Genomic DNA, 17,968 nt, shown 5'->3' on the forward strand with positions numbered 1-17,968 from the left:
CAGGTTATACATTTTTTAAAAGGTTTTATTTTTGGAGAGAAGGGAGGGAAAGAAATATCAACGTGTGGTTGCCTCTCACAAGCCACACCCCCCCCTCCCCGCCCCTCACTGGAGATCTGGTCCACAACCCAGGCAAGTATCCAGACTGGGAATTGAACCAGCAACCCTTTGGTTCACAGGCAAGCACTCAGTCCCCTGAGCCACACCAGCCAGGGCTAAAAAACTTTTAAAGTTCTCATTGGCTATTTATTTCATATCCTTCCCTGAGAAAATAATGAGAATATATATATTTCATAGCTTTCACACTATGAAAAGCTGATCCTAGAGGCTGGAAAATTGTCCTATTTCCTTCCTCAATTCTTTTGGCCATTATTAGTTCTACAGTGGAATTAGGTACTACCCTTAGTTCTCAAAGTGATTCAAGATTTTTCTTGACTTGCAACTTGAGTGAAATAGGACCTGTTAGAGGATCCCAGCATTGAAAGAAGGCTCAAGTAGAACGTCTCCCATTTTCTTGCCTCCACCCAAGTCCACCAGAGCCCTCGCACAACTCAAGACCAGCCCCACCCGAGAGTTCGATCGCCAACCGGCGACCCACCACCGGGGCCGCCCTACCCTGCCTCCGTCTTTTCCCGCCCAGAACCGGTGACTCCCGGAAGGGGGCGTGGTCCCGCAGGAAGTTCTCGCCTTACGGAGAGGCAGGTATTTCCGGGTCCGGTATCATGGCAGGTTCTTTTCCTGAAGGCTTCTCCACGGAGGACGGCAGGAAGAGGCAGCAGTTCGGGAACCGCTTGCTAAGCGATCCGGCTCGTGTCTTCCACTACAATGCCTGGTAATCGCCCTTCCCCTCCTCCAGTCCGCTGCTTATCCTCTGTCCCTCCGCCCTGGAGCTCTCCGAGAGGCCCCTGACCGCCATCTACGAGTCCCGTTGCCCTAGCTCAAGTCGCTTTGCGCCCCCAGAAGAGGCGCTCCGAAGCCAGCCTCTCACCCCGCGCTCAGCTGGAACGTGAGGCCCTTAAGCTGCCTGTTTGATTTTCCCAGGGACAATGTGGAGTGGTCGGAAGAGCAGGCCGCAGCGGCGCAGAGGAAAGTCCAGGAGAACAGTGCCCAGCGGGTGTGCCAGGAGAAGCAAGGTGCGCCCACGGCGACCCTCGATGGTATCCACAGCCACAGGACTGCTGGATGCGCTTTGCGGGAGGCCAGAGAGCCAAGACTGCCAAGAGCCTTTATTCCTGGACTTGGGTTTAGAACGGGAGAGGGAGGGGGTGTGCATGAATGGAAAAGGGTTACACAGGTAAAATCTTGCTAGGGCATAGAGGATGCTTTATTTTTTACTGTTATTATGTTTTAATGTTTAAATTTTCAGTTATGTCCACTAGACCCATATTAATATGGCCTGTGGTAACCACCACAAGATTGTCTTAGAGGAATGTATTTAACGTATGGTTACACTTTGCCCGAGGAAATGTTACCATCGAAGCTAGATTCAAGTGGTTAGATTCTAAATGTTGTTGGAGGAGGGGACTGATGAGTGATGAATTACGTGTCTTTTCCTTGTGTGCTGGCTGTGAGGATTCAAGGCTTCTGCCAAGGAAAGATGGGTGAAATGGAATGGAGATAAGTCTGGCCAAAGAAAAAGAGACCGCTTCTGAAGAAGTGGATGACTTCACTGCAAAATGCCTCTAGATACTAAAACTAGCATTGGTTGGGCCTGTATCCTAAGAGATGATTGAAGGTGGGACTAGAAATTAGAGAGTAGTACCCACTGAGAGATCTCTGTGCAACAGTTAAGAAGATTCTAGTCACAAAATACTTACCTGACATAGTTTGACAGGAACTAGATCAAAGCAACTTAAAGTTGAAAGGGATTTGGAAAATCACGTGGTCCACTATCCTCTTTTTACAGTTAAAGAAACTTGGACCACAGGACACTAAGTGCCTTGCCCAGAGGTAAGCAGTTAGTAGTAGCAGTGGTGGAACTATCCAATTTCTTAGATTTTTGTACTTTCTACGACACTTATCAAGGTCCTGTATTGACAAAGAGCAGAAAATTGAAATCTAGGACGGCCTTGATCACCTTAAACAACAGCTTTCCTCTAAACAGGCCACACTTCTTTTTTTTTTTTGAAAAATATTTTATTTATTTATCTTTAGAGGGGAAGGGAAGGAGAGAGGGAGAGAAATATCAATGTATGGGTGCCTCTGCCAAGGAGACACAATGTATCGTGTGCCCCCTGCCGGGAACTGGCCTGCAACCCAGGTATGTGCCCTGACTGGGAATCGAACCACGATCCTCTGGTTCGCAGGCCTGCGCTCAATCCACTGAGCTACACCAGCCAGGGCCACACTTCTTTAGTATACTCTGTCCTCCAGCATCAAAACTCTTCTCCTCTGAAGACGTTTTTTCCTTGTTAGCATTCTGTATTTTTCTTTTAGCCTTCTTTCCGTTTTTAGTATCTGTGAGTAGTAGAATTCTTTTCTGGGTTCCACACTCTATAAAGAACCGCAGACAGAGGAATGCATTTAAAGAAGAGCTGCCTGTATTGGAACCATTGAGTTCACATGGGAACAACTGAATAACCTGGGATATTTAGCTTCTTGTGAAAGAAGATCTAGAGGGAAAAATAACAGCCCTCAAAACATAGAAGAGTTGTCTTTTATGGCCCTGAGAAATGGTAGGACCTTTTGACCAAAAGAGATTAGGCAGAGCTTTTGTTTAACATTAGAATTTTCTGATAGTTAAGAGCTGTCCAAAGAATGGGAGAAGAATTGATAGGTAATAAGTGTCTTGGCAGAAGTTGGATTCCGTGGAAGGACAAGTTATGGAGGGAATGCAAGTACGATTGGTGGTAGGATGAAATGGTCTCCATCTCTGAGGTTGTGACTCTAATTGAGCATACTTTTCATCTAAAATGACTTTCGGTGAAGCAAGGTGATAATTGACATTAGATACAAATAAAATATTGAGAAATGGTTCTTAAATTCTTTTTCTTAAACATTTACAGTTGATTACGAGATTAATGCCAACAAATACTGGAATGACTTCTACAAAATCCATGAAAATGGGTTTTTCAAGGACAGACATTGGCTTTTCACTGAATTCCCAGAGCTGGCACCTAGTCAAAACCAAAATCACTTGATGGATTTGCTCTCAGAGAACAAGAGGAGTCAAGTCCCTGGATGGAAGAGCAGTGAGGATGGACGCGGCTTCCTAACAGAAGAACAGCACCAGTGCTCTTCAAACGGCCTTGGACATAAAGCACAGACTCTTCCTGCGGAAGAGAACGTAACTGAGAAACTCAGTCACCTGGAAGTTCATGCTGATGAGTTTCCTGGATCCTCAGCCACCTACCGCATATTTGAGGTAACCTCCCTTTGTTGTCTGGTGGTAGGGTTAGTAAAGCAATGTTGTACATGTAGTCAGTATAGAGGGACCGACCACAAAGTGACGTCTGGTGAAGACTTGACTCTTGTTGGCCAGGCATCACCTCCCTTTTTGAACTGAAATGCCCTAAATGCAGACCAAGGTGTCTGGTGGTTGTGGCAAACAAAGAAAGATCTCCTGGGGTGCCGCCTTGGAACTTCGTTTTGCATCTGAAATTGCAGGTCATGTTGCACCTGTCATCTGGAAGAGTCCCAAGACAACTTCTGTTACTTCTCTTATAAAGTGGAGAGGTTAGTTGGAGTGATGCCTGCTTCTCAGATGTGGGAGAATTCTTGTCTTTTGAGTTTGCACAGTGTTGCAGAGGTAAGGCTAGACCTGGACAAGTGTCTGGGTGGGTACTGTAATGTAAATTCACAAATGGTGACCACATACTCCACCGGAAGCTGATTAGTCTTAAGATTGAGTCCTATGGCATGACTTTGTACTAGTCTCTTACAGCTCCCAAACAGAATGGAAAAGGGTTACACCGGTAAAATCTTGTTAGGGCATGGAGGATGTTTTATCTTTGACTGTGTATTATGTTTTAATGTTTAAGTTTTCAGTTATGTCCACTAGACCCATATTAATATGGCCTATGGTAACCACCACAAGATTGTCTTAGAGGATGTATTTAACGTATGATTACACGTTGCCTGAGGAAATGTTACCATGGAAGCTAGATTCAAGTGGTTAGATTCTAAATGTTGTTGGAGGAGGGGACTGATGAGTGATGAATTATATGTCTTTTCCTTGTGTGCTGGGTGTGAGGATCTTTTGGCTCTCTCTGTTTCCCTCTGCCTCATAATTTTTATGAAGATTAATTGAATTCATGTATTTAATAGCTAATAGTATCTGGCACATAGTGAGCCTGTAGTAAGTAGTCACTTTTTTTAAATTACCACACTCAGCACTGTATTTAGGACAGTGAAATAATGGTTTCTTATTCATGAATTTTTCAGCCCAGTGTATTAGAAACATTTTTCTGTGATATAGTGGACCTCAGCAAGAAAAGAAGTCATCTATGAGACCATTCACTTGAATTCAAAAAGTAAAAACCACCCATATCCTTTTAGACCAACTCCCTTCTGCTAATGAAAGCCCATGCTACCTCTTTAAGGGCTCCTGAGGTCAAGGTCAGGAAATGTCATGGGCACTGTTTGGCTCTGGCCACCACATCATCCCTAATGCAATTAGGCAAGATTACCTATCGTTGATTACTTACCTAGGTTCAGGTAATTAATTTGGGAATTTCTGTGATTAATAGTTCATTTCCGTCTGCAGGTCGGTTGTGGTGTGGGAAACACAGTCTTTCCAATTTTACAAACCAACAAGTAAGTATGTTTAAAGTTTAACTGCATGGCAGCAAAAAGGAGAAAAGTGGGGTTTGTTTATCAAAACTCTTACTGCATCAAATATAACAGTGGGTTACGGGAGATTTGGATTTCTCCAGTATCCATTAATGGGTTGTTTTGATTTAATCTGATTTATAAGTTACCTCTGTCTTCGGGGAAATCAGTGAGATTTAAAACCTGTTACATTGTTAATATACAGCACCTTTCATAGTTAAACTCTGAATCAGGAAAGAGAATAGACACAATTCAGTTTGTAATGTAATTGTTCTGCTGTTTGTTTTTTCTGCCCATTTCAGTGACCCAAGACTCTTTGTTTACTGTTGTGATTTTTCTTCCACAGCTATACAGCTGGTCCAGGTGAGTGCAGTGGCGCCTGTCAGTAATTTTCACTGACTAAAGGGAAAAGGTCTAAAAAATCATGGTTTCTAGCTATTTTCTTATTGTACTCTGGTCTGGAAGTCAAAGATTTACTGAAACAGCCTGGGATAGAGAAGAGGGTCAGACATAAACACGGAATCTGCCACATGCCAGCTGTGGAACTTTGGGGAGGTCTTTTGACCTCTCTGAATGTATTTTTTAAGAATGGAAATGAGATGATTGTTCAGTTAAGGATTTTTGAGTTACAAGTCACAGAAACACGTAGACAAACTCAACCAGTAAAGTGGAATGTCATACAACCCAAGAGCCTCGTGAGTAGCCAGCACTGAAATGCGACCCTGGGAAGGTCTCATACCGAGGCAAGCTGGCTGGCCAGTGAGGTGTTGCCGCCCCTTCCCTCTATCACTACACTTCCCTCAAGTTTGTAGTGTCTTATCTCTCATTACCCAGTGCTCACTTGCCTTTTTAAAGTTTGTTTTCTTGCCCTGGCTGTTGTGGCTCCGTGGATTGAATGCCAGCCCGAGAACCAAAGGGTCGCCAATTCAATTCCCAGTTAGGGCACATGCCTGGGTTGGGGCCAGGGCTCCAGTTGGGGGCATATGAGAGGCAATTGATAATGTTTCTCTCCCTCTCTTTCTCTCCCCCTACCCCTCTCTCTAAAAATAAGTAAATAAAATAAAATTTGTTTTCTCTTTGCAGACTAGCTTTCAGTAATAGGTTTTTTCTGGTTTTGCACGTGACCCCGATGTGCTTGCCCCTCCCACTCCCCTGCAGGTCCACCTGGTTCGGGTGTCTCCGAACCTCACCAGCAGGACTGCCCCGTTCCACAGGCCCCAGAAAGAGTCTGATTGACCCAGCCCAGCTGATAATCTGCTTGGTCCTTTTTAATTAGCTGTGACCAGTAAGGAACAAAGTCACATTTTTGGAGAGAAATGATGTGAAAAGAGAAGTTACCCTAAACTGTTTGCTATAATAAGTAAGATTTTCCACATTTGAAGAAACAGATTTTCCTGGAGAATTCTGCGATCTGTGTAATATGCTGTAGTTGCATTAAGTCATGCTTTTTCAGTATGTTTTGTCTTTCTCCTTATGAGGTTCCTCTTTTCCCTCTTGGTCACTTACCTACCCAATCATTTTCCAGTCCTCAGATCTAAGTCCCTGCGTCAGAATATAGTAGGAACATCGGGACCATTCCATTTTAAAAGCACCAGTCGGATTCCACAGGCTCTTCACTATAGTTGTTCTTGGTTCTTGGCCTTTGAGTAGGAACATGTGCCTTAATGATTAGAGCTCTATCCCTCAGAGGGAAGTAACCACAATTATGCTTAAGGCAAGATTAATTTACTTTGAGGCTCTGTGAACATTTTCCAACCTGTGTGTCTCTGTCTTCCAACCATCTGCAGACAAATGCAGCGTATGATCCTTCTCGGTGTTTTGCCTTTGTTCACGATTTGTGTGATGAAGATAAGAGCTACCCAATTCCCAGGGATAGTCTTGATATCATCGTCCTCATATTTGTTCTTTCAGCAGTTGTTCCAGACAAGTAAGTTATAGGTCCCTTAACCAGTAGTACAACAAAAACAGCTTTAATCGGGGACCTTGATAACAGAGTTGGGCCTTGAAGAAAAAGAATCTTCTGATAGAAGCCACTCCATCTCAAATGACTGAAGCATCGCAGCCATTTTTCTAACTTTGTCCTGAAGTTCAACTTCAGTTTCAGCCTCTAAATCTCTGCTTATTGACAACAGTGCTTGGTTCTTCTTTTCATTTTTATGGTGTAATATCCCCAAAGAAGTGGGAAGCCATTCTTAATGGGTGTACGGAGAAATTTCCTGTTGATAATCTCATAGCATGCTGTTTTAGAACTGTGAGTGCCACCATGGTTAGATGACATCTCATTATTTGTCTTTTTAAATGCCTTAAATAAATGGAGCTTTTACCCACAGCACAAAATTTACAGTGAAGCTTAACTCAGCTGTTCTCTGATCCTTAAGTTCTGTGGAAGACTGAAGTACAGTAGAATTTCATAAAATCAGTTTAGATAAAAGACAATTACTGTGCCCTAAGAGACACTGTTAAAGCTTCATAGACATAGGCAGCTCGTCTTCCTGGTGAAATGCTGTCTCAAGGAAGCAGTGTTGCTCAGAGACCCGGGAGAGTGGTTGGTCTTCTCCAGCCCACGTTCCCTCCAGCACCGAGTCACCGGACCTGGCGGGGTGGGAGTGTGCGGTGAAGGCCAGTGGAGGACAGCACGCAGGGCCTGGCCTGGCTCAAAAACGTTAGTAACTGCAGGAGGTGAAGGGCTACAGACTTTTAAAAACTGGGGCGCGGACTGAAATGAAACATTAAAGTTAAAAATAAGTTATTTAATATTTAAATAAACTTTCAAATGTTTTTTTGTAAGTCTGTAGTGTGTATGCTTCTGAAGTAAGAAAAGCCAAAACCTGTACCAGGCCTCAATACAGAAAGCGTAGTAGGAAATGTGAAGTGCTCTGCCCATAGGTATTCATTTGCATACTGACTGACTGTTACCATGTAAACTAAGTTCTTGAGGTTCAGTCTTTATTTAACAAATGGAAAGATTCAGTTTCTGTGTTCAAAGAGCTTGGCCCTAGAGGGGCAGGCAGATGAGTCCATGGTTAGTCCCGCAGTGGGTGGTCAGGGCTCCCTGGGAGCCTTGGGAGCACAGGGCGGGATGGCTTCCTCTCGAGGCAGGCAATCCTAGGAGAGTAGGAAATGAGCCCGGCAGAGTTCATCCCTTCCGCTATTGTGGAGCCCTAAGGCGGAAGCAGATTACCCTCAGTGTGAGCAAGCCCCAGAAGGCACATCAGAAATTTGGATGTGTGTTCCTGTTCTAAGTAAAGCAAAGATAAAGGATTAGGAAGTCCACTGGATTTTCAGAATATGCAACCAGGGAAAGGAATCCTGCCCTTAAAGAGACTTGATCTTCACTCCCTGTTACCCCACAGGATGCAGAAGGCTATCGACAGACTGAGCAGGCTTCTGAAGCCTGGAGGGATGATGCTTCTGCGAGATTATGGCCGCCATGATATGGCTCAGCTTCGGTTTAAAAAAGGTATTTTGCTACCACAATCAAAACAGTGTTTTTGTCATCAGAATAGACATACAAATCAGTAGAACAGAATTAGGGACTCTAGAATTATAGCTTCACAAATAAAGCCACTTAGTACATGACGGGGGCGGGGGGTCTGTTTTTGAAGACTTGTATAATCTAGGTATTAGGGAGGTCTTTTTCACCAAGACAGCTACTTCTAAAAGCTATTTTTAGAAAAAGACATTTGAGCACATCATTTTAAATGTGTGGCACACGATTCCATTAATAAGTTAAAAGGCAAATATTTTTGGTGCATAAAACAGATAAAGCCTTTAATATCTTGTTCTTCAAGGGGCTCTTAGCAAATGGATAAGGAGAAGATCAGTGACCCACCCAAACCGATGTTTCTCTCCCTCTCTACCCTCTCCTCCTTCCCTTCCTCTCTCTCTCTCTCTAAAATAAGTAAACTTTTTAAAAACAATAATAAAAACACCATGTGTTATCTATTTGATTCAACAGTCCTTTTGGGAATTTTTTGAGAACCAGCCCCTAATAGATACATAAGCAAAGTCTTGGAAACAGAGTGAATGCCTCTGGACAGGGGGATGTATCGCTTATCATGTGAGGTAGACCCCATAGCACTGGTCTTGGGCGGGGATGGGAGGAGGGGGTCCACTGTGTTACCAACTGAGAAGAGCTGTGTGCCGATGAGTGTTTCAGACTTGATCCCACATGTAACAGTAGCTGGACAGAAATACACAAGTAAGTAAAGCAATTAAGATCATGTTGACATTCAAAAGGTAAAGGATTACACCAGGGTGTTAAATTGGCATAAAGCCAGGGGATGGTTAGCAGCAGAAGGGAGAGTGTGTCCAAGATCAAAACAGTGTATGTGTCATAGTTATGAACGTGTGTTTGTAGACACATGGAGAGACGTGTGAAATGGCAGTCTCCAAAATGGTGCTGGTGGCTGTCTTAAGTTTCCTTAAACTTAGCTATATTGCTTGATGTTTATTTTCCTCTCTCTTTTTTTAAAACAAAGAGTGTGTGTATTTATGTAGTCAGGGAAAGGGGGGAACGCGCCCCTGACCTAGAGCCGGGGTCAGAGTCGCACATGTTAAAGTTTCTCTGATTTTTGCCGTATTGCTCTGCAGGTCAATGTCTCTCTGAAAATTTCTACGTGAGGGGTGATGGCACCAGAGTTTACTTCTTCACACAAGGTACGAAAGCAACACTCATCTTTACGCGAGCACTGCCGCAGTGCCGTGTAGAAAGTTCCTCAGTGGGCTGTCAGAAGTAAGACTGTCTGGCCCTCCTCCTGGCTTTTGCAGCCTTTTCCCGCCCTTTTCTGTCCATCACAGCCAACCTGAACTGCTCACTCTTCTCCAAATAGGCTCTGCTTGTACGCCTTCAGTCCTCTGCCTTATTCTTCTGTCCTTCCTCCCTGTCATTTTGTTCAAAACGGGAAACCAGCCCGTTTTGCCAGACCCAGTGCAGCTGTTTCACTCTCTGAGCGGTTGTGCTGTAGGAGCACCCGAGTTGGGGTGAACGCAGTGTTCCCCGAGTTCCAGATGTCACTCAGAGCTGTCCTCTGCTGCTTGCCCAGCTGCAGGTTCCCTCCTCCACCAGTGCCTTAGGAAAACTCGGTGGCTGGGCCCCTGGTCAGGTCACATACTTTTCTGAGCCTTTGGTTAAAGCAGTGAAACCTCTCCCTAAAAAAAAATGGCTTTGACATACATATATGTAGGTTTTCACATGTAATTTTAAGGTGTTAATAAGACCCTTCACGAACATTCTTCCCCATCAGCTGACTCTTAAAGAAGCTTGCCCTTGGGTTCCAGGCCACCCTTCATTGATGGTTTGGCTTCCCCCAGCTAAACATGAACTTGCTGTTTTTAGGTCACTACTGCATTTCTAGCTAAACAGCCCCACTGAAGCCACTTAAAATTTGATAAATATCTCTTTTCCAAACTAGATGAATTGGACACACTTTTCACAACTGCTGGACTGGAAAAAGTTCAGAACCTAGTGGATCGCCGATTGCAAGTGAACCGAGGGAAACAGCTGACAATGTACCGAGTGTGGATTCAGTGCAAATACCGCAAACCCCTTCCAGCCGACACCGGCTCCTGACGGGATGGCAGCGCCTGGGCTTTTTTGAAAGATCGTCCACAAATGGTGTCCTGCTGAGCAGTTCAAGGAATCAAGGTTGAGCCCTGAAGCTGGGAAAAATGACTTTTTACCAAGATTCTAATAATCATGCTTCATATTTGTGAAGACCTTTAATATATACTTTTCTCCAGCTTTTTCTTACTTTGAGATCTCAAAGACTCTTTCTTGCCATTTTGTAATGTCTTAATAACTGAAATATTCATGAAAATTAGGAATTTTAAAGGCATCAAGAATTTATTTCCATGTGAAAATATCATCTGTGATAAAGTGTTATTTGACTGTTTTATTAAGTTATTTGGGAATTCAAATATGTGGCTCTGAGGTGTTTTAAGTACTTTTCCCCCTCTAATTAGCATGTGTCTAAAAATTAAAAGGATCTTCACTGGTTTTCTTTTTATTGTGCCTTTAAATGTTTGACACATAGAAATTGAGAAAGCTAGCCTTGGCTGGTGTGGCTCAGTGGATTGAGCACTGGCCTACGAACCAAAGGGTCTCCAGTTTGATTCCCAGCGAGGACACATGTCTGGGTTGCAGGCCAGGTCCCTAGTAGGGGGTGCACATGAGGCAACCACACATTGATGTTTCTTCCCTCTCTCTCCCTCCCTTCCCCTCTCTCTAAAAATAAATAAATAAATAAATCTTTTCTTTAAAAAAAGGAAAGAAATTGAGAAAACTTTATCACTTCTTAATGTGATCATCATCGTTACCCTTTTTTATGTTCTGCTCTTTTCCAGTGATCACTTTTACTTGTTTCTCTTGTGGGCCATAAGTTATGGGATGTGTTCGAGTCTTCATTTCTACATTTTGGATTTTCAACTTGTTTTATTTTAGTTGCATATGTGAGAAGACAAGTAATTTTTAAAATCAGACCAAACTTACAGAAGAGTATTACAAGGGTAGTAAGTTTTTCTCTGAGTCATTTTTAAGAGTAAGTTGGAAGGTAATGTCTCAGCACTACTACGTATTTGAATATGTAATTCCTGTTATTCCTGTTATCAACATTCTCTGATATCACCAGATAAGTCCATCAGAAGTAGAAATTTACATGGAAACACTACCATCCACAGGTAACCAGGTTTTCCCCATGGTCTCAATATATCCTTTATCACTTAAGAAAAAAAGCCATTTTGGTGCTTAGTAGTCATGCCTCAGCCTCCTTCAAGTTTGTTTTTATGACTGACATTTGAAGATTATCGCCTATTTTGCAGACTACCCCTCAAATTGGGTTTGCTGATATTTCCTCATGATTTGGTTCAAGTTCTACCTTTTGGGCAAGGATATCAGAAGTGGTGCTGTGTTCGTCCATTGCTTCCTACTGGGATACGTGCTCCTGAATTACCACATTGGTGATGTTAACCTTAATCACCTCCTTGAGGTGCGATGTCTGCTGGGATTCTCCACTGCAAAGTTACTAGTAAGCATTTTGTAGAGTAGTGCTTTGAGACTAAAAACCCCATTCCTCACCAAACTTTACCCCCTGGTTTCAGCATCTTTATTTTTTTAGATTTTATTTATTTACTTTTAGAGAGAGAGGGGGAGAAAGAACAGCAGCGTTTGAGAGATACATCAATCAGTTGCCTCACTCCCAACTGGGGACCTGGCCCACAACCCAGGCATCCTCCCTAACTGGGAGTCGAACCAGCAACCCTTTGACTTGCAGGCCAGCACTCAATCCACTGAGCCACACCAGCCAGGGCTGTATTTTCTAATGCCATTATTTCCATATTTATTCGTTGGTGTTCTCTAAAGAGAACTTCTTATCCATTTACTTAATATGGACTGATGGGTTACTTTTAATTCAAAGATAATATACTATCATTATTTTAGTGTTCATACTATTCCAGATTTGGCCAGTGGGAACCCCTTCCAAAGCTTCTGTTGTAACCTTTTGACGTGCCCCTGTTATGCTTTGAAGACGTTGAGCACAAGTTGTTCTAGGCACATCTTGTACTTGAATGATTTGCCCCAATCTGAACCAGCCATTGATTCTGTTTCTTGAGTGGAGAAAGATATTTAGAGACCAAGCTAAGTGTGCTTATTACTATTGGGGTGTTCCCATTCCTAGGCCACCACCTAGTCAAATTGAGCCGAGGGATATATGTAATGTATGTATACAACACTTGAATCTATGGTTCTATACTTACATATATTAAAAACCATCATCAAAAAAAAATAAAAATAAAACCATCAGTTCACCTGTGGCTGCTGTGGCTCAGTGGATTGAGCACCCTGTTGGATTCCCAGTCAGGGCACATGCCTGGTTACAGGCCAGGTCCCCAGTTGGGGGCTTACAAGAGGCAACCAATAGATGTTTCTCTCACACATTGATGTTTTTCTCTTTCTTCCTCCCTACTTGTAGTTCCCTTTTCCAATAATCCCAAACTCCTATGATCCTTGTTAACTGTATTTCACTGTGTATAATGCACACCCACAATTTGCCATGCATTATACACAGGATTATGTAATACCCATGTATGACATGCATCTTTATTTTTCCCTCAAAAATTTGGGGGAAATTGCACATTATACACAGCAAAATACGGTATATTGGGCCAGTCCCCTCACACATCACCATTCATTTGCTGCCACCCATACATAGATGCCCTTCTCACCTCTCAGGCTCTGACACTCCACTCCAAGCCACTATTGCCACCATGTCCCTGTATAGACATCCTCTTCACCCTGCCCTGTGCCCAGTAATCCCATGGGGCCACCACCCCTCTACCCCTGTGCTAACATCTATCCTGCTTAGCTTCACCCAAGGAGTTTGAAAAGGTGGGAGAGAAGGGAGCTCCTGTCTTTTCCATTACACTGAATATTTAAAAGGAAGAGAGTGAGTCACTGGAATGGTATTTTATTTATATTTTTAAGTGAAGAACAGATACATGAACTCAGTGGTCCACTAAGGCCCCTCCTTTGGCATCTCTGAAGCTTTTCAAAGCAGCGGGAACAGTTTTTATTTCATGTTTCTAACACCAGACTTGGGCCTTGGCTTAAGTAAAACAGATGAACCTTTTCCCGCGACCGGCTCCCTTTTCTTCTCTGCCATCTGCTAAGCTCTCCCTTTGCTCTCTGACTTTTTATCTGTCAGACTAACCTGAACTCCCCAAAGGACTTTGCATAATTTTTTCAGCCTTGGAATTGCTCATGATGAGCAGACGACAGTTAAACATGGTCAGAGTAGATTAAAGTATGATCTCAGTGCCACTCAGAAAAACAGACTGGACTGTCATGCTGACTCCAAATGGCATCTCTTGATATTTTTCATGAAAAAAGAAAAAAAGTGCTGTGTTGGCTAGGAAGGTAGCTCCACGTGAGAAACTGCTCAGGAAGTTGTGGTTTAGATTCAAATATCATAGAGAAGTGTATCTGAAACTGACTGATCTTCCTAAGTAGTGCTAATTTGGTTGAGGAGATCAAGTTCAATGTTGTTTGAAAAATGGACAGTTTAATTTGAAACAGGTGCACTGGAGCTATTGGAGTGGAGCCACGATCCTGAAGGTGATGTCCAGGTCAGGGTGTAACACAATCACTCCGAGAGCATGGGTCTTTACACCACAAAATGATTCATCTCTGATTTTGTGTACTTTACCTTGAGCCTGGCCTCTGCTAATGCTGTCAAACCTATGCTTTGTAATTGGTCCGATACCTGCCTTCTGTAAGTTCATACTCTCTTGGGCTCTGGTTGGAAGATCAGGGCCTTGGAACCTTAGTGGGAAAGGGTACTCTAATGGACTAAGACTTTCTACTTTCCTCTAATTGATTCCTCTCTTTGCTTGAAGACATTACTTTAGTAATAGTGAGGAGCTCTAACTGCGCCTTACAAGATGAGCTCAGGACAAACAGCTTCTTTCACTCTTCACAAAGGCCTGTTCTTTGGTTGGTGGCTGCAGCTGCTATTTTCAGAGCCCAGCTGCATTGATGCGTTACAGATTTTTGTATGTTCCTTAATTTCGTGTGCAGGTTATGATCTGAGCGGTGGAAGAAGTGCTGATGGAGAATATCACAGGTAAAAACACTGAAATACAGATCACGGCCACCTCACTTTATTTCAGTGAATTTCTAGGTTCAACTTTGGACATTGTCTCGACTGTAGTTAGAGGACTGCACTGTGTGACCAAGTTATAGGACAAATAGCCACAATCAGATCCTATGTTCTCATTGGGGACCCTAAGACACAGCAGCCAGAAGCCTTGACCAAAAAGCTCAAGTTTGGCATCTTCTCCTAGAGGTGAGACCCAAATCGAATGCATTGATTCATTACCTACCTTTCTTTCTCTGAATTTGGATTTTTTTTATTTTTTTTTTGATTTCTTCATTAAAACTTAAAATATCCTTAGAAAGAGTCATATATTAAACATTAATCAGCAATGACGTGTTAGACAAACACTTCCCAGGGGGAGACCAGGGCTGGAGGACGCCCTGACGTGCCCTGCTCTCAGTAGGCCTCCCACACCCTCCTCAATCTTGGTTCCCATTACTCTCTTTATGGGAAGATTAACACTGACATTCAATGGAGCTCACTGATGATGAGTTCCTTGGGGGATCTTTGTATTCTCAACACTTTGTACAGCACCTGGTCCTTGGTTGGGGCTCATGAATGAGGACTGAATGACTAAGCAGCTTCTTCCTGTGCTGCCAGTGCCCTCCCACCTCCTGAGACACCCACTGGCACAGTTTGCATTTCACTTCAGAAGACCACATGGAATGTGTTGTACAGGAATGTGTTGCAAGCATCAGCAACTCGAGCTGGATGAAATGAGAAAACACAAGGTAGAAGGAGACAGGGTCTGTGGAGAGGCCTCCGAAGAGCCCAGGGAAGCATGACTCACCACTATTCCCCCCGGCTCTCTGAGAACCTTCTCTCTTGTCCTCAGTCCATTTGGAGGAGGAGACCATGACTTAGCTCTGAAGGCTCGATGTCTTTGTAATACAGGAATGCCATATGTGTGTTTATGTTTGTGTGTAAATGGACACATACAGCTACATGTGATGTGTGCAGCTCCCAGGTGGGTTTACAGGCCAGCAGAGTCGCCACAAGGCAACCACAGAGCACTGTTTTTGTTTCATCTTCTGAAACATTGACATCCAAGTACCACCACTATTTGATTTTTAAAATTACTTACATGCTTAAATTTATTTTTAAGGAGATTATATCACTGCTATAAATGCAAAATAGTATCAGTTGTCATGAACAGAAGGTATTTTCTTAAAAAAATAAATACAATGAGCCCTGGCTGCTGTGGTTCAGTGGACTGAGTGCTGGCCTGCAAACCAAAGGGTTGCCAGTTTCATTCCCGGTCTGGGCACATTGCCTGGGTTCAGGCCAGGTCCCCACTGGGGGGGTGGGGCACATGAGAGGCAACCACACATTGATGTTTCTCTCCCTCTCTTTCTCTGTCCCTTTTCCTCTCTCAGATTAAATAAATAAAATGTTTTTAAAATAAATAAATACAATGAAAACAATGGCATAGTATAAATTCTAGCTGGATCCCATTGCTGGTCAGAGGCTCTGATCCGTAGGCCTGGAAACAGCAGTGAGCAGAGCAGACCGAGTCTGCTCTCCTGGAGGTCACATTCGGATGGGGAGATTCCAATAACAAATCCATAAAATGTGTATCAGGTGGGCGTGTGCCGGGAAAAATTAAGCGGGGTAGGAAACATAGAGAGGTGGCGGGAAACAGAGGAAAGGACCCTCTGGGACAGAGTGGACAGGGAAGGTCTGCTGGAGGAGCTGACATCCTTTAGGGGATGTCTGGGGGAAGAGCCTGCTAGGCAGGAGAAACAGTGATTGCAAAGGCCCGAGGATCAGAGCAGACTTCCACATTCTCTATCCCACAGCGTGGAGAACACTGCATCGCAAATATAAGCTTAAGGGGCCATTATTCACTCTGGCAATCAATGTATCTTCCTGTAGCACATTTTAATAAGAGTATTATTCAGCACACTATTTATTAAGAAATGAGTGAGAATGATCACGTGTCTACTACTGACCCTCAGGTCCAATAACGGTCTGCATTCTTCTCAGGACATTAAAATTATGAGGCTGGCTTAACTCACAAGAGTCCGGTGTATAAGCCAAGATTATTAGCCTGTGATCTGAGACATAACTGACAAGCTGAAGGGATCTCACAAAAGAAAGCTGATTGAAGAACTGACGATCAGAAGTTTAAGGTTAAGAATATGCTAAAGCCTGGGAGTAGGACAACAAGAGAGGAGCGAGGTTTCTTTCAAACCTTGGCTGTCCCGAGGTTCCCCATCACACCAATGAAGCAACTGCTGAGCAGATTTGCAGTAACACTAATGGGCATTTGTTTAGCCCTTAATGTGGTTTAAAAAGCTTTTCATATATTTAATCCTCACAGCGCCCCTGTGGAGTATAATTATCTCCATTTTACAGATGAGGAAATCTGAGGTTCACAGAGGATAAATGGTTTACCAAGGTCAGACACTAGTGTTAATCGTAAGGTAATTAGCCTAAGATAAAGGAAGGATAGCTTGATATAAATGATATTTGACATAATATGTGGATTTCAGCGTAATTGCCTCCAACCAACCCTGCCTGCCCAGAAATCAGAAAATGTTACACCAGCTCAGAGGTTAACCCTCTTGCCTGCAAGTTCCTGGGGAGAGAGAAGAAAGCCAGCACAGGTTCCTGCTAACTCCCCCAAACCTCCCAAGGAAAAAGGAATAACTACAACTATCAGCAGTGTAATATAACTATCAAAAGTCCATGAAATCAGCCTTGGCCATGTGCGTTATTTTGTTGGAGCACCATTCTGTGCACTGAAAGGTTGCCCATTCAATCCCCAGTCAGGGCCTATGTCTAGGTTTCAGGTTCGATCCCCAGTTAGGGAGTGAACTGGAGGCAACAATCTATGTTTCTCTTTCTCTCTCTCCCTTCCTTTCTCTAAAATCAATGGAAATGTGTCCAAACATGTCCTCAGGTGAGAATTACAAAAAAAAAAAAGTCCAGCCCTGACTATTGTGGCTCAGTTGGGGGTCATCCCCCAAACCTAAAGGTTGCAGGTTCAATTCCTGGTCAGGGCACATGCCTGGATTGCAGGTTCAGCCCCTAATTGGGGCACATATGATTGATGTTCCTCTTTACATCAACTGATTCTCTCCCTCTCCCTTCCTTCCCCTCCCTTCCCCTCTTTAAAAATAAATACAATCTTTTTTCAAAAAGCCCATTAAGCCCTGGCTGGCGTAGCTCAGTGGATTGAGCACAGGCCTGCGAATCAGAGGATCGCGGTTCGATTCCCAGTCAGAGCACATGCCTGGGTTGCAGACCAGTTCCTGGCAGGCCAACTCCCAGCAGGGGACGCACGAAAGGCAACCATACATTGATGTCTCTCTCCCTCTCTCCTTCCCCTCTAAAGATAAAAAAAAAAAAAAAAGCCTATTAAATCAACAACATAAATTGTGTTAGTTTTACAAAATGGTACAAATCACAACATTTTCACCAAATTAGAAAATTTTCATCCATCACCTTTACCTTGTGGTGGGGCCCTGCCTTCGAGGTGAGGTTCAGCCTGGGGTGAAGGGAGGACCTGGATTCTGCTGCTGGCACCGCGAGCCCTGTGT

General features: G+C 43.5%; 1 protein-coding gene across 2 annotated transcripts; it reads left to right on the forward strand.

Annotated features, from left to right (window-relative positions):
- Window positions 1-694: 694 nt before the first annotated feature.
- METTL2A (methyltransferase 2A, tRNA N3-cytidine) lies at window positions 695-10,734 on the forward strand. Of its 2 annotated transcripts, XM_037070073.1 has the most exons (9): window positions 695-832; window positions 1,042-1,133; window positions 3,006-3,364; window positions 4,706-4,755; window positions 5,073-5,133; window positions 6,558-6,697; window positions 8,124-8,230; window positions 9,364-9,429; window positions 10,185-10,734. In XM_037070073.1, the coding sequence occupies exons 1-9, from the start codon at window positions 723-725 to the stop codon at window positions 10,340-10,342; spliced, it is 1,143 nt and encodes a 380-aa protein (XP_036925968.1). In that variant the 5' UTR covers window positions 695-722; the 3' UTR covers window positions 10,343-10,734. The 2 variants fall into 2 exon arrangements, with proteins under 2 accessions (XP_036925968.1, XP_036925969.1); XM_037070074.1 differs by lacking the exons at window positions 695-832; window positions 1,042-1,133 and adding an exon at window positions 1,143-1,735.
- Window positions 10,735-17,968: the final 7,234 nt, after the last annotated feature.

The sequence above is a fragment of the Sturnira hondurensis genome, unplaced genomic scaffold (genome assembly GCF_014824575.4).
Source record: "Sturnira hondurensis isolate 20B ecotype Veracruz unplaced genomic scaffold, ASM1482457v3 Scaffold0018728, whole genome shotgun sequence".
Classification (NCBI taxonomy): domain Eukaryota; kingdom Metazoa; phylum Chordata; class Mammalia; order Chiroptera; family Phyllostomidae; genus Sturnira; species Sturnira hondurensis.

Bases quoted from the DNA above. Each gene is read 5' to 3' on its own strand.
- METTL2A (XM_037070073.1), top strand. From the start codon at position 723: ATGGCAGGTTCTTTTCCTGAAGGCTTCTCCACGGAGGACGGCAGGAAG. The intron at 5,134-6,557 runs GTGAGTGCAGTG...AACCATCTGCAG, and splicing joins CAGCTATACAGCTGGTCCAG to ACAAATGCAGCGTATGATCC. The intron at 9,430-10,184 runs GTACGAAAGCAA...TTTCCAAACTAG, and splicing joins AGTTTACTTCTTCACACAAG to ATGAATTGGACACACTTTTC.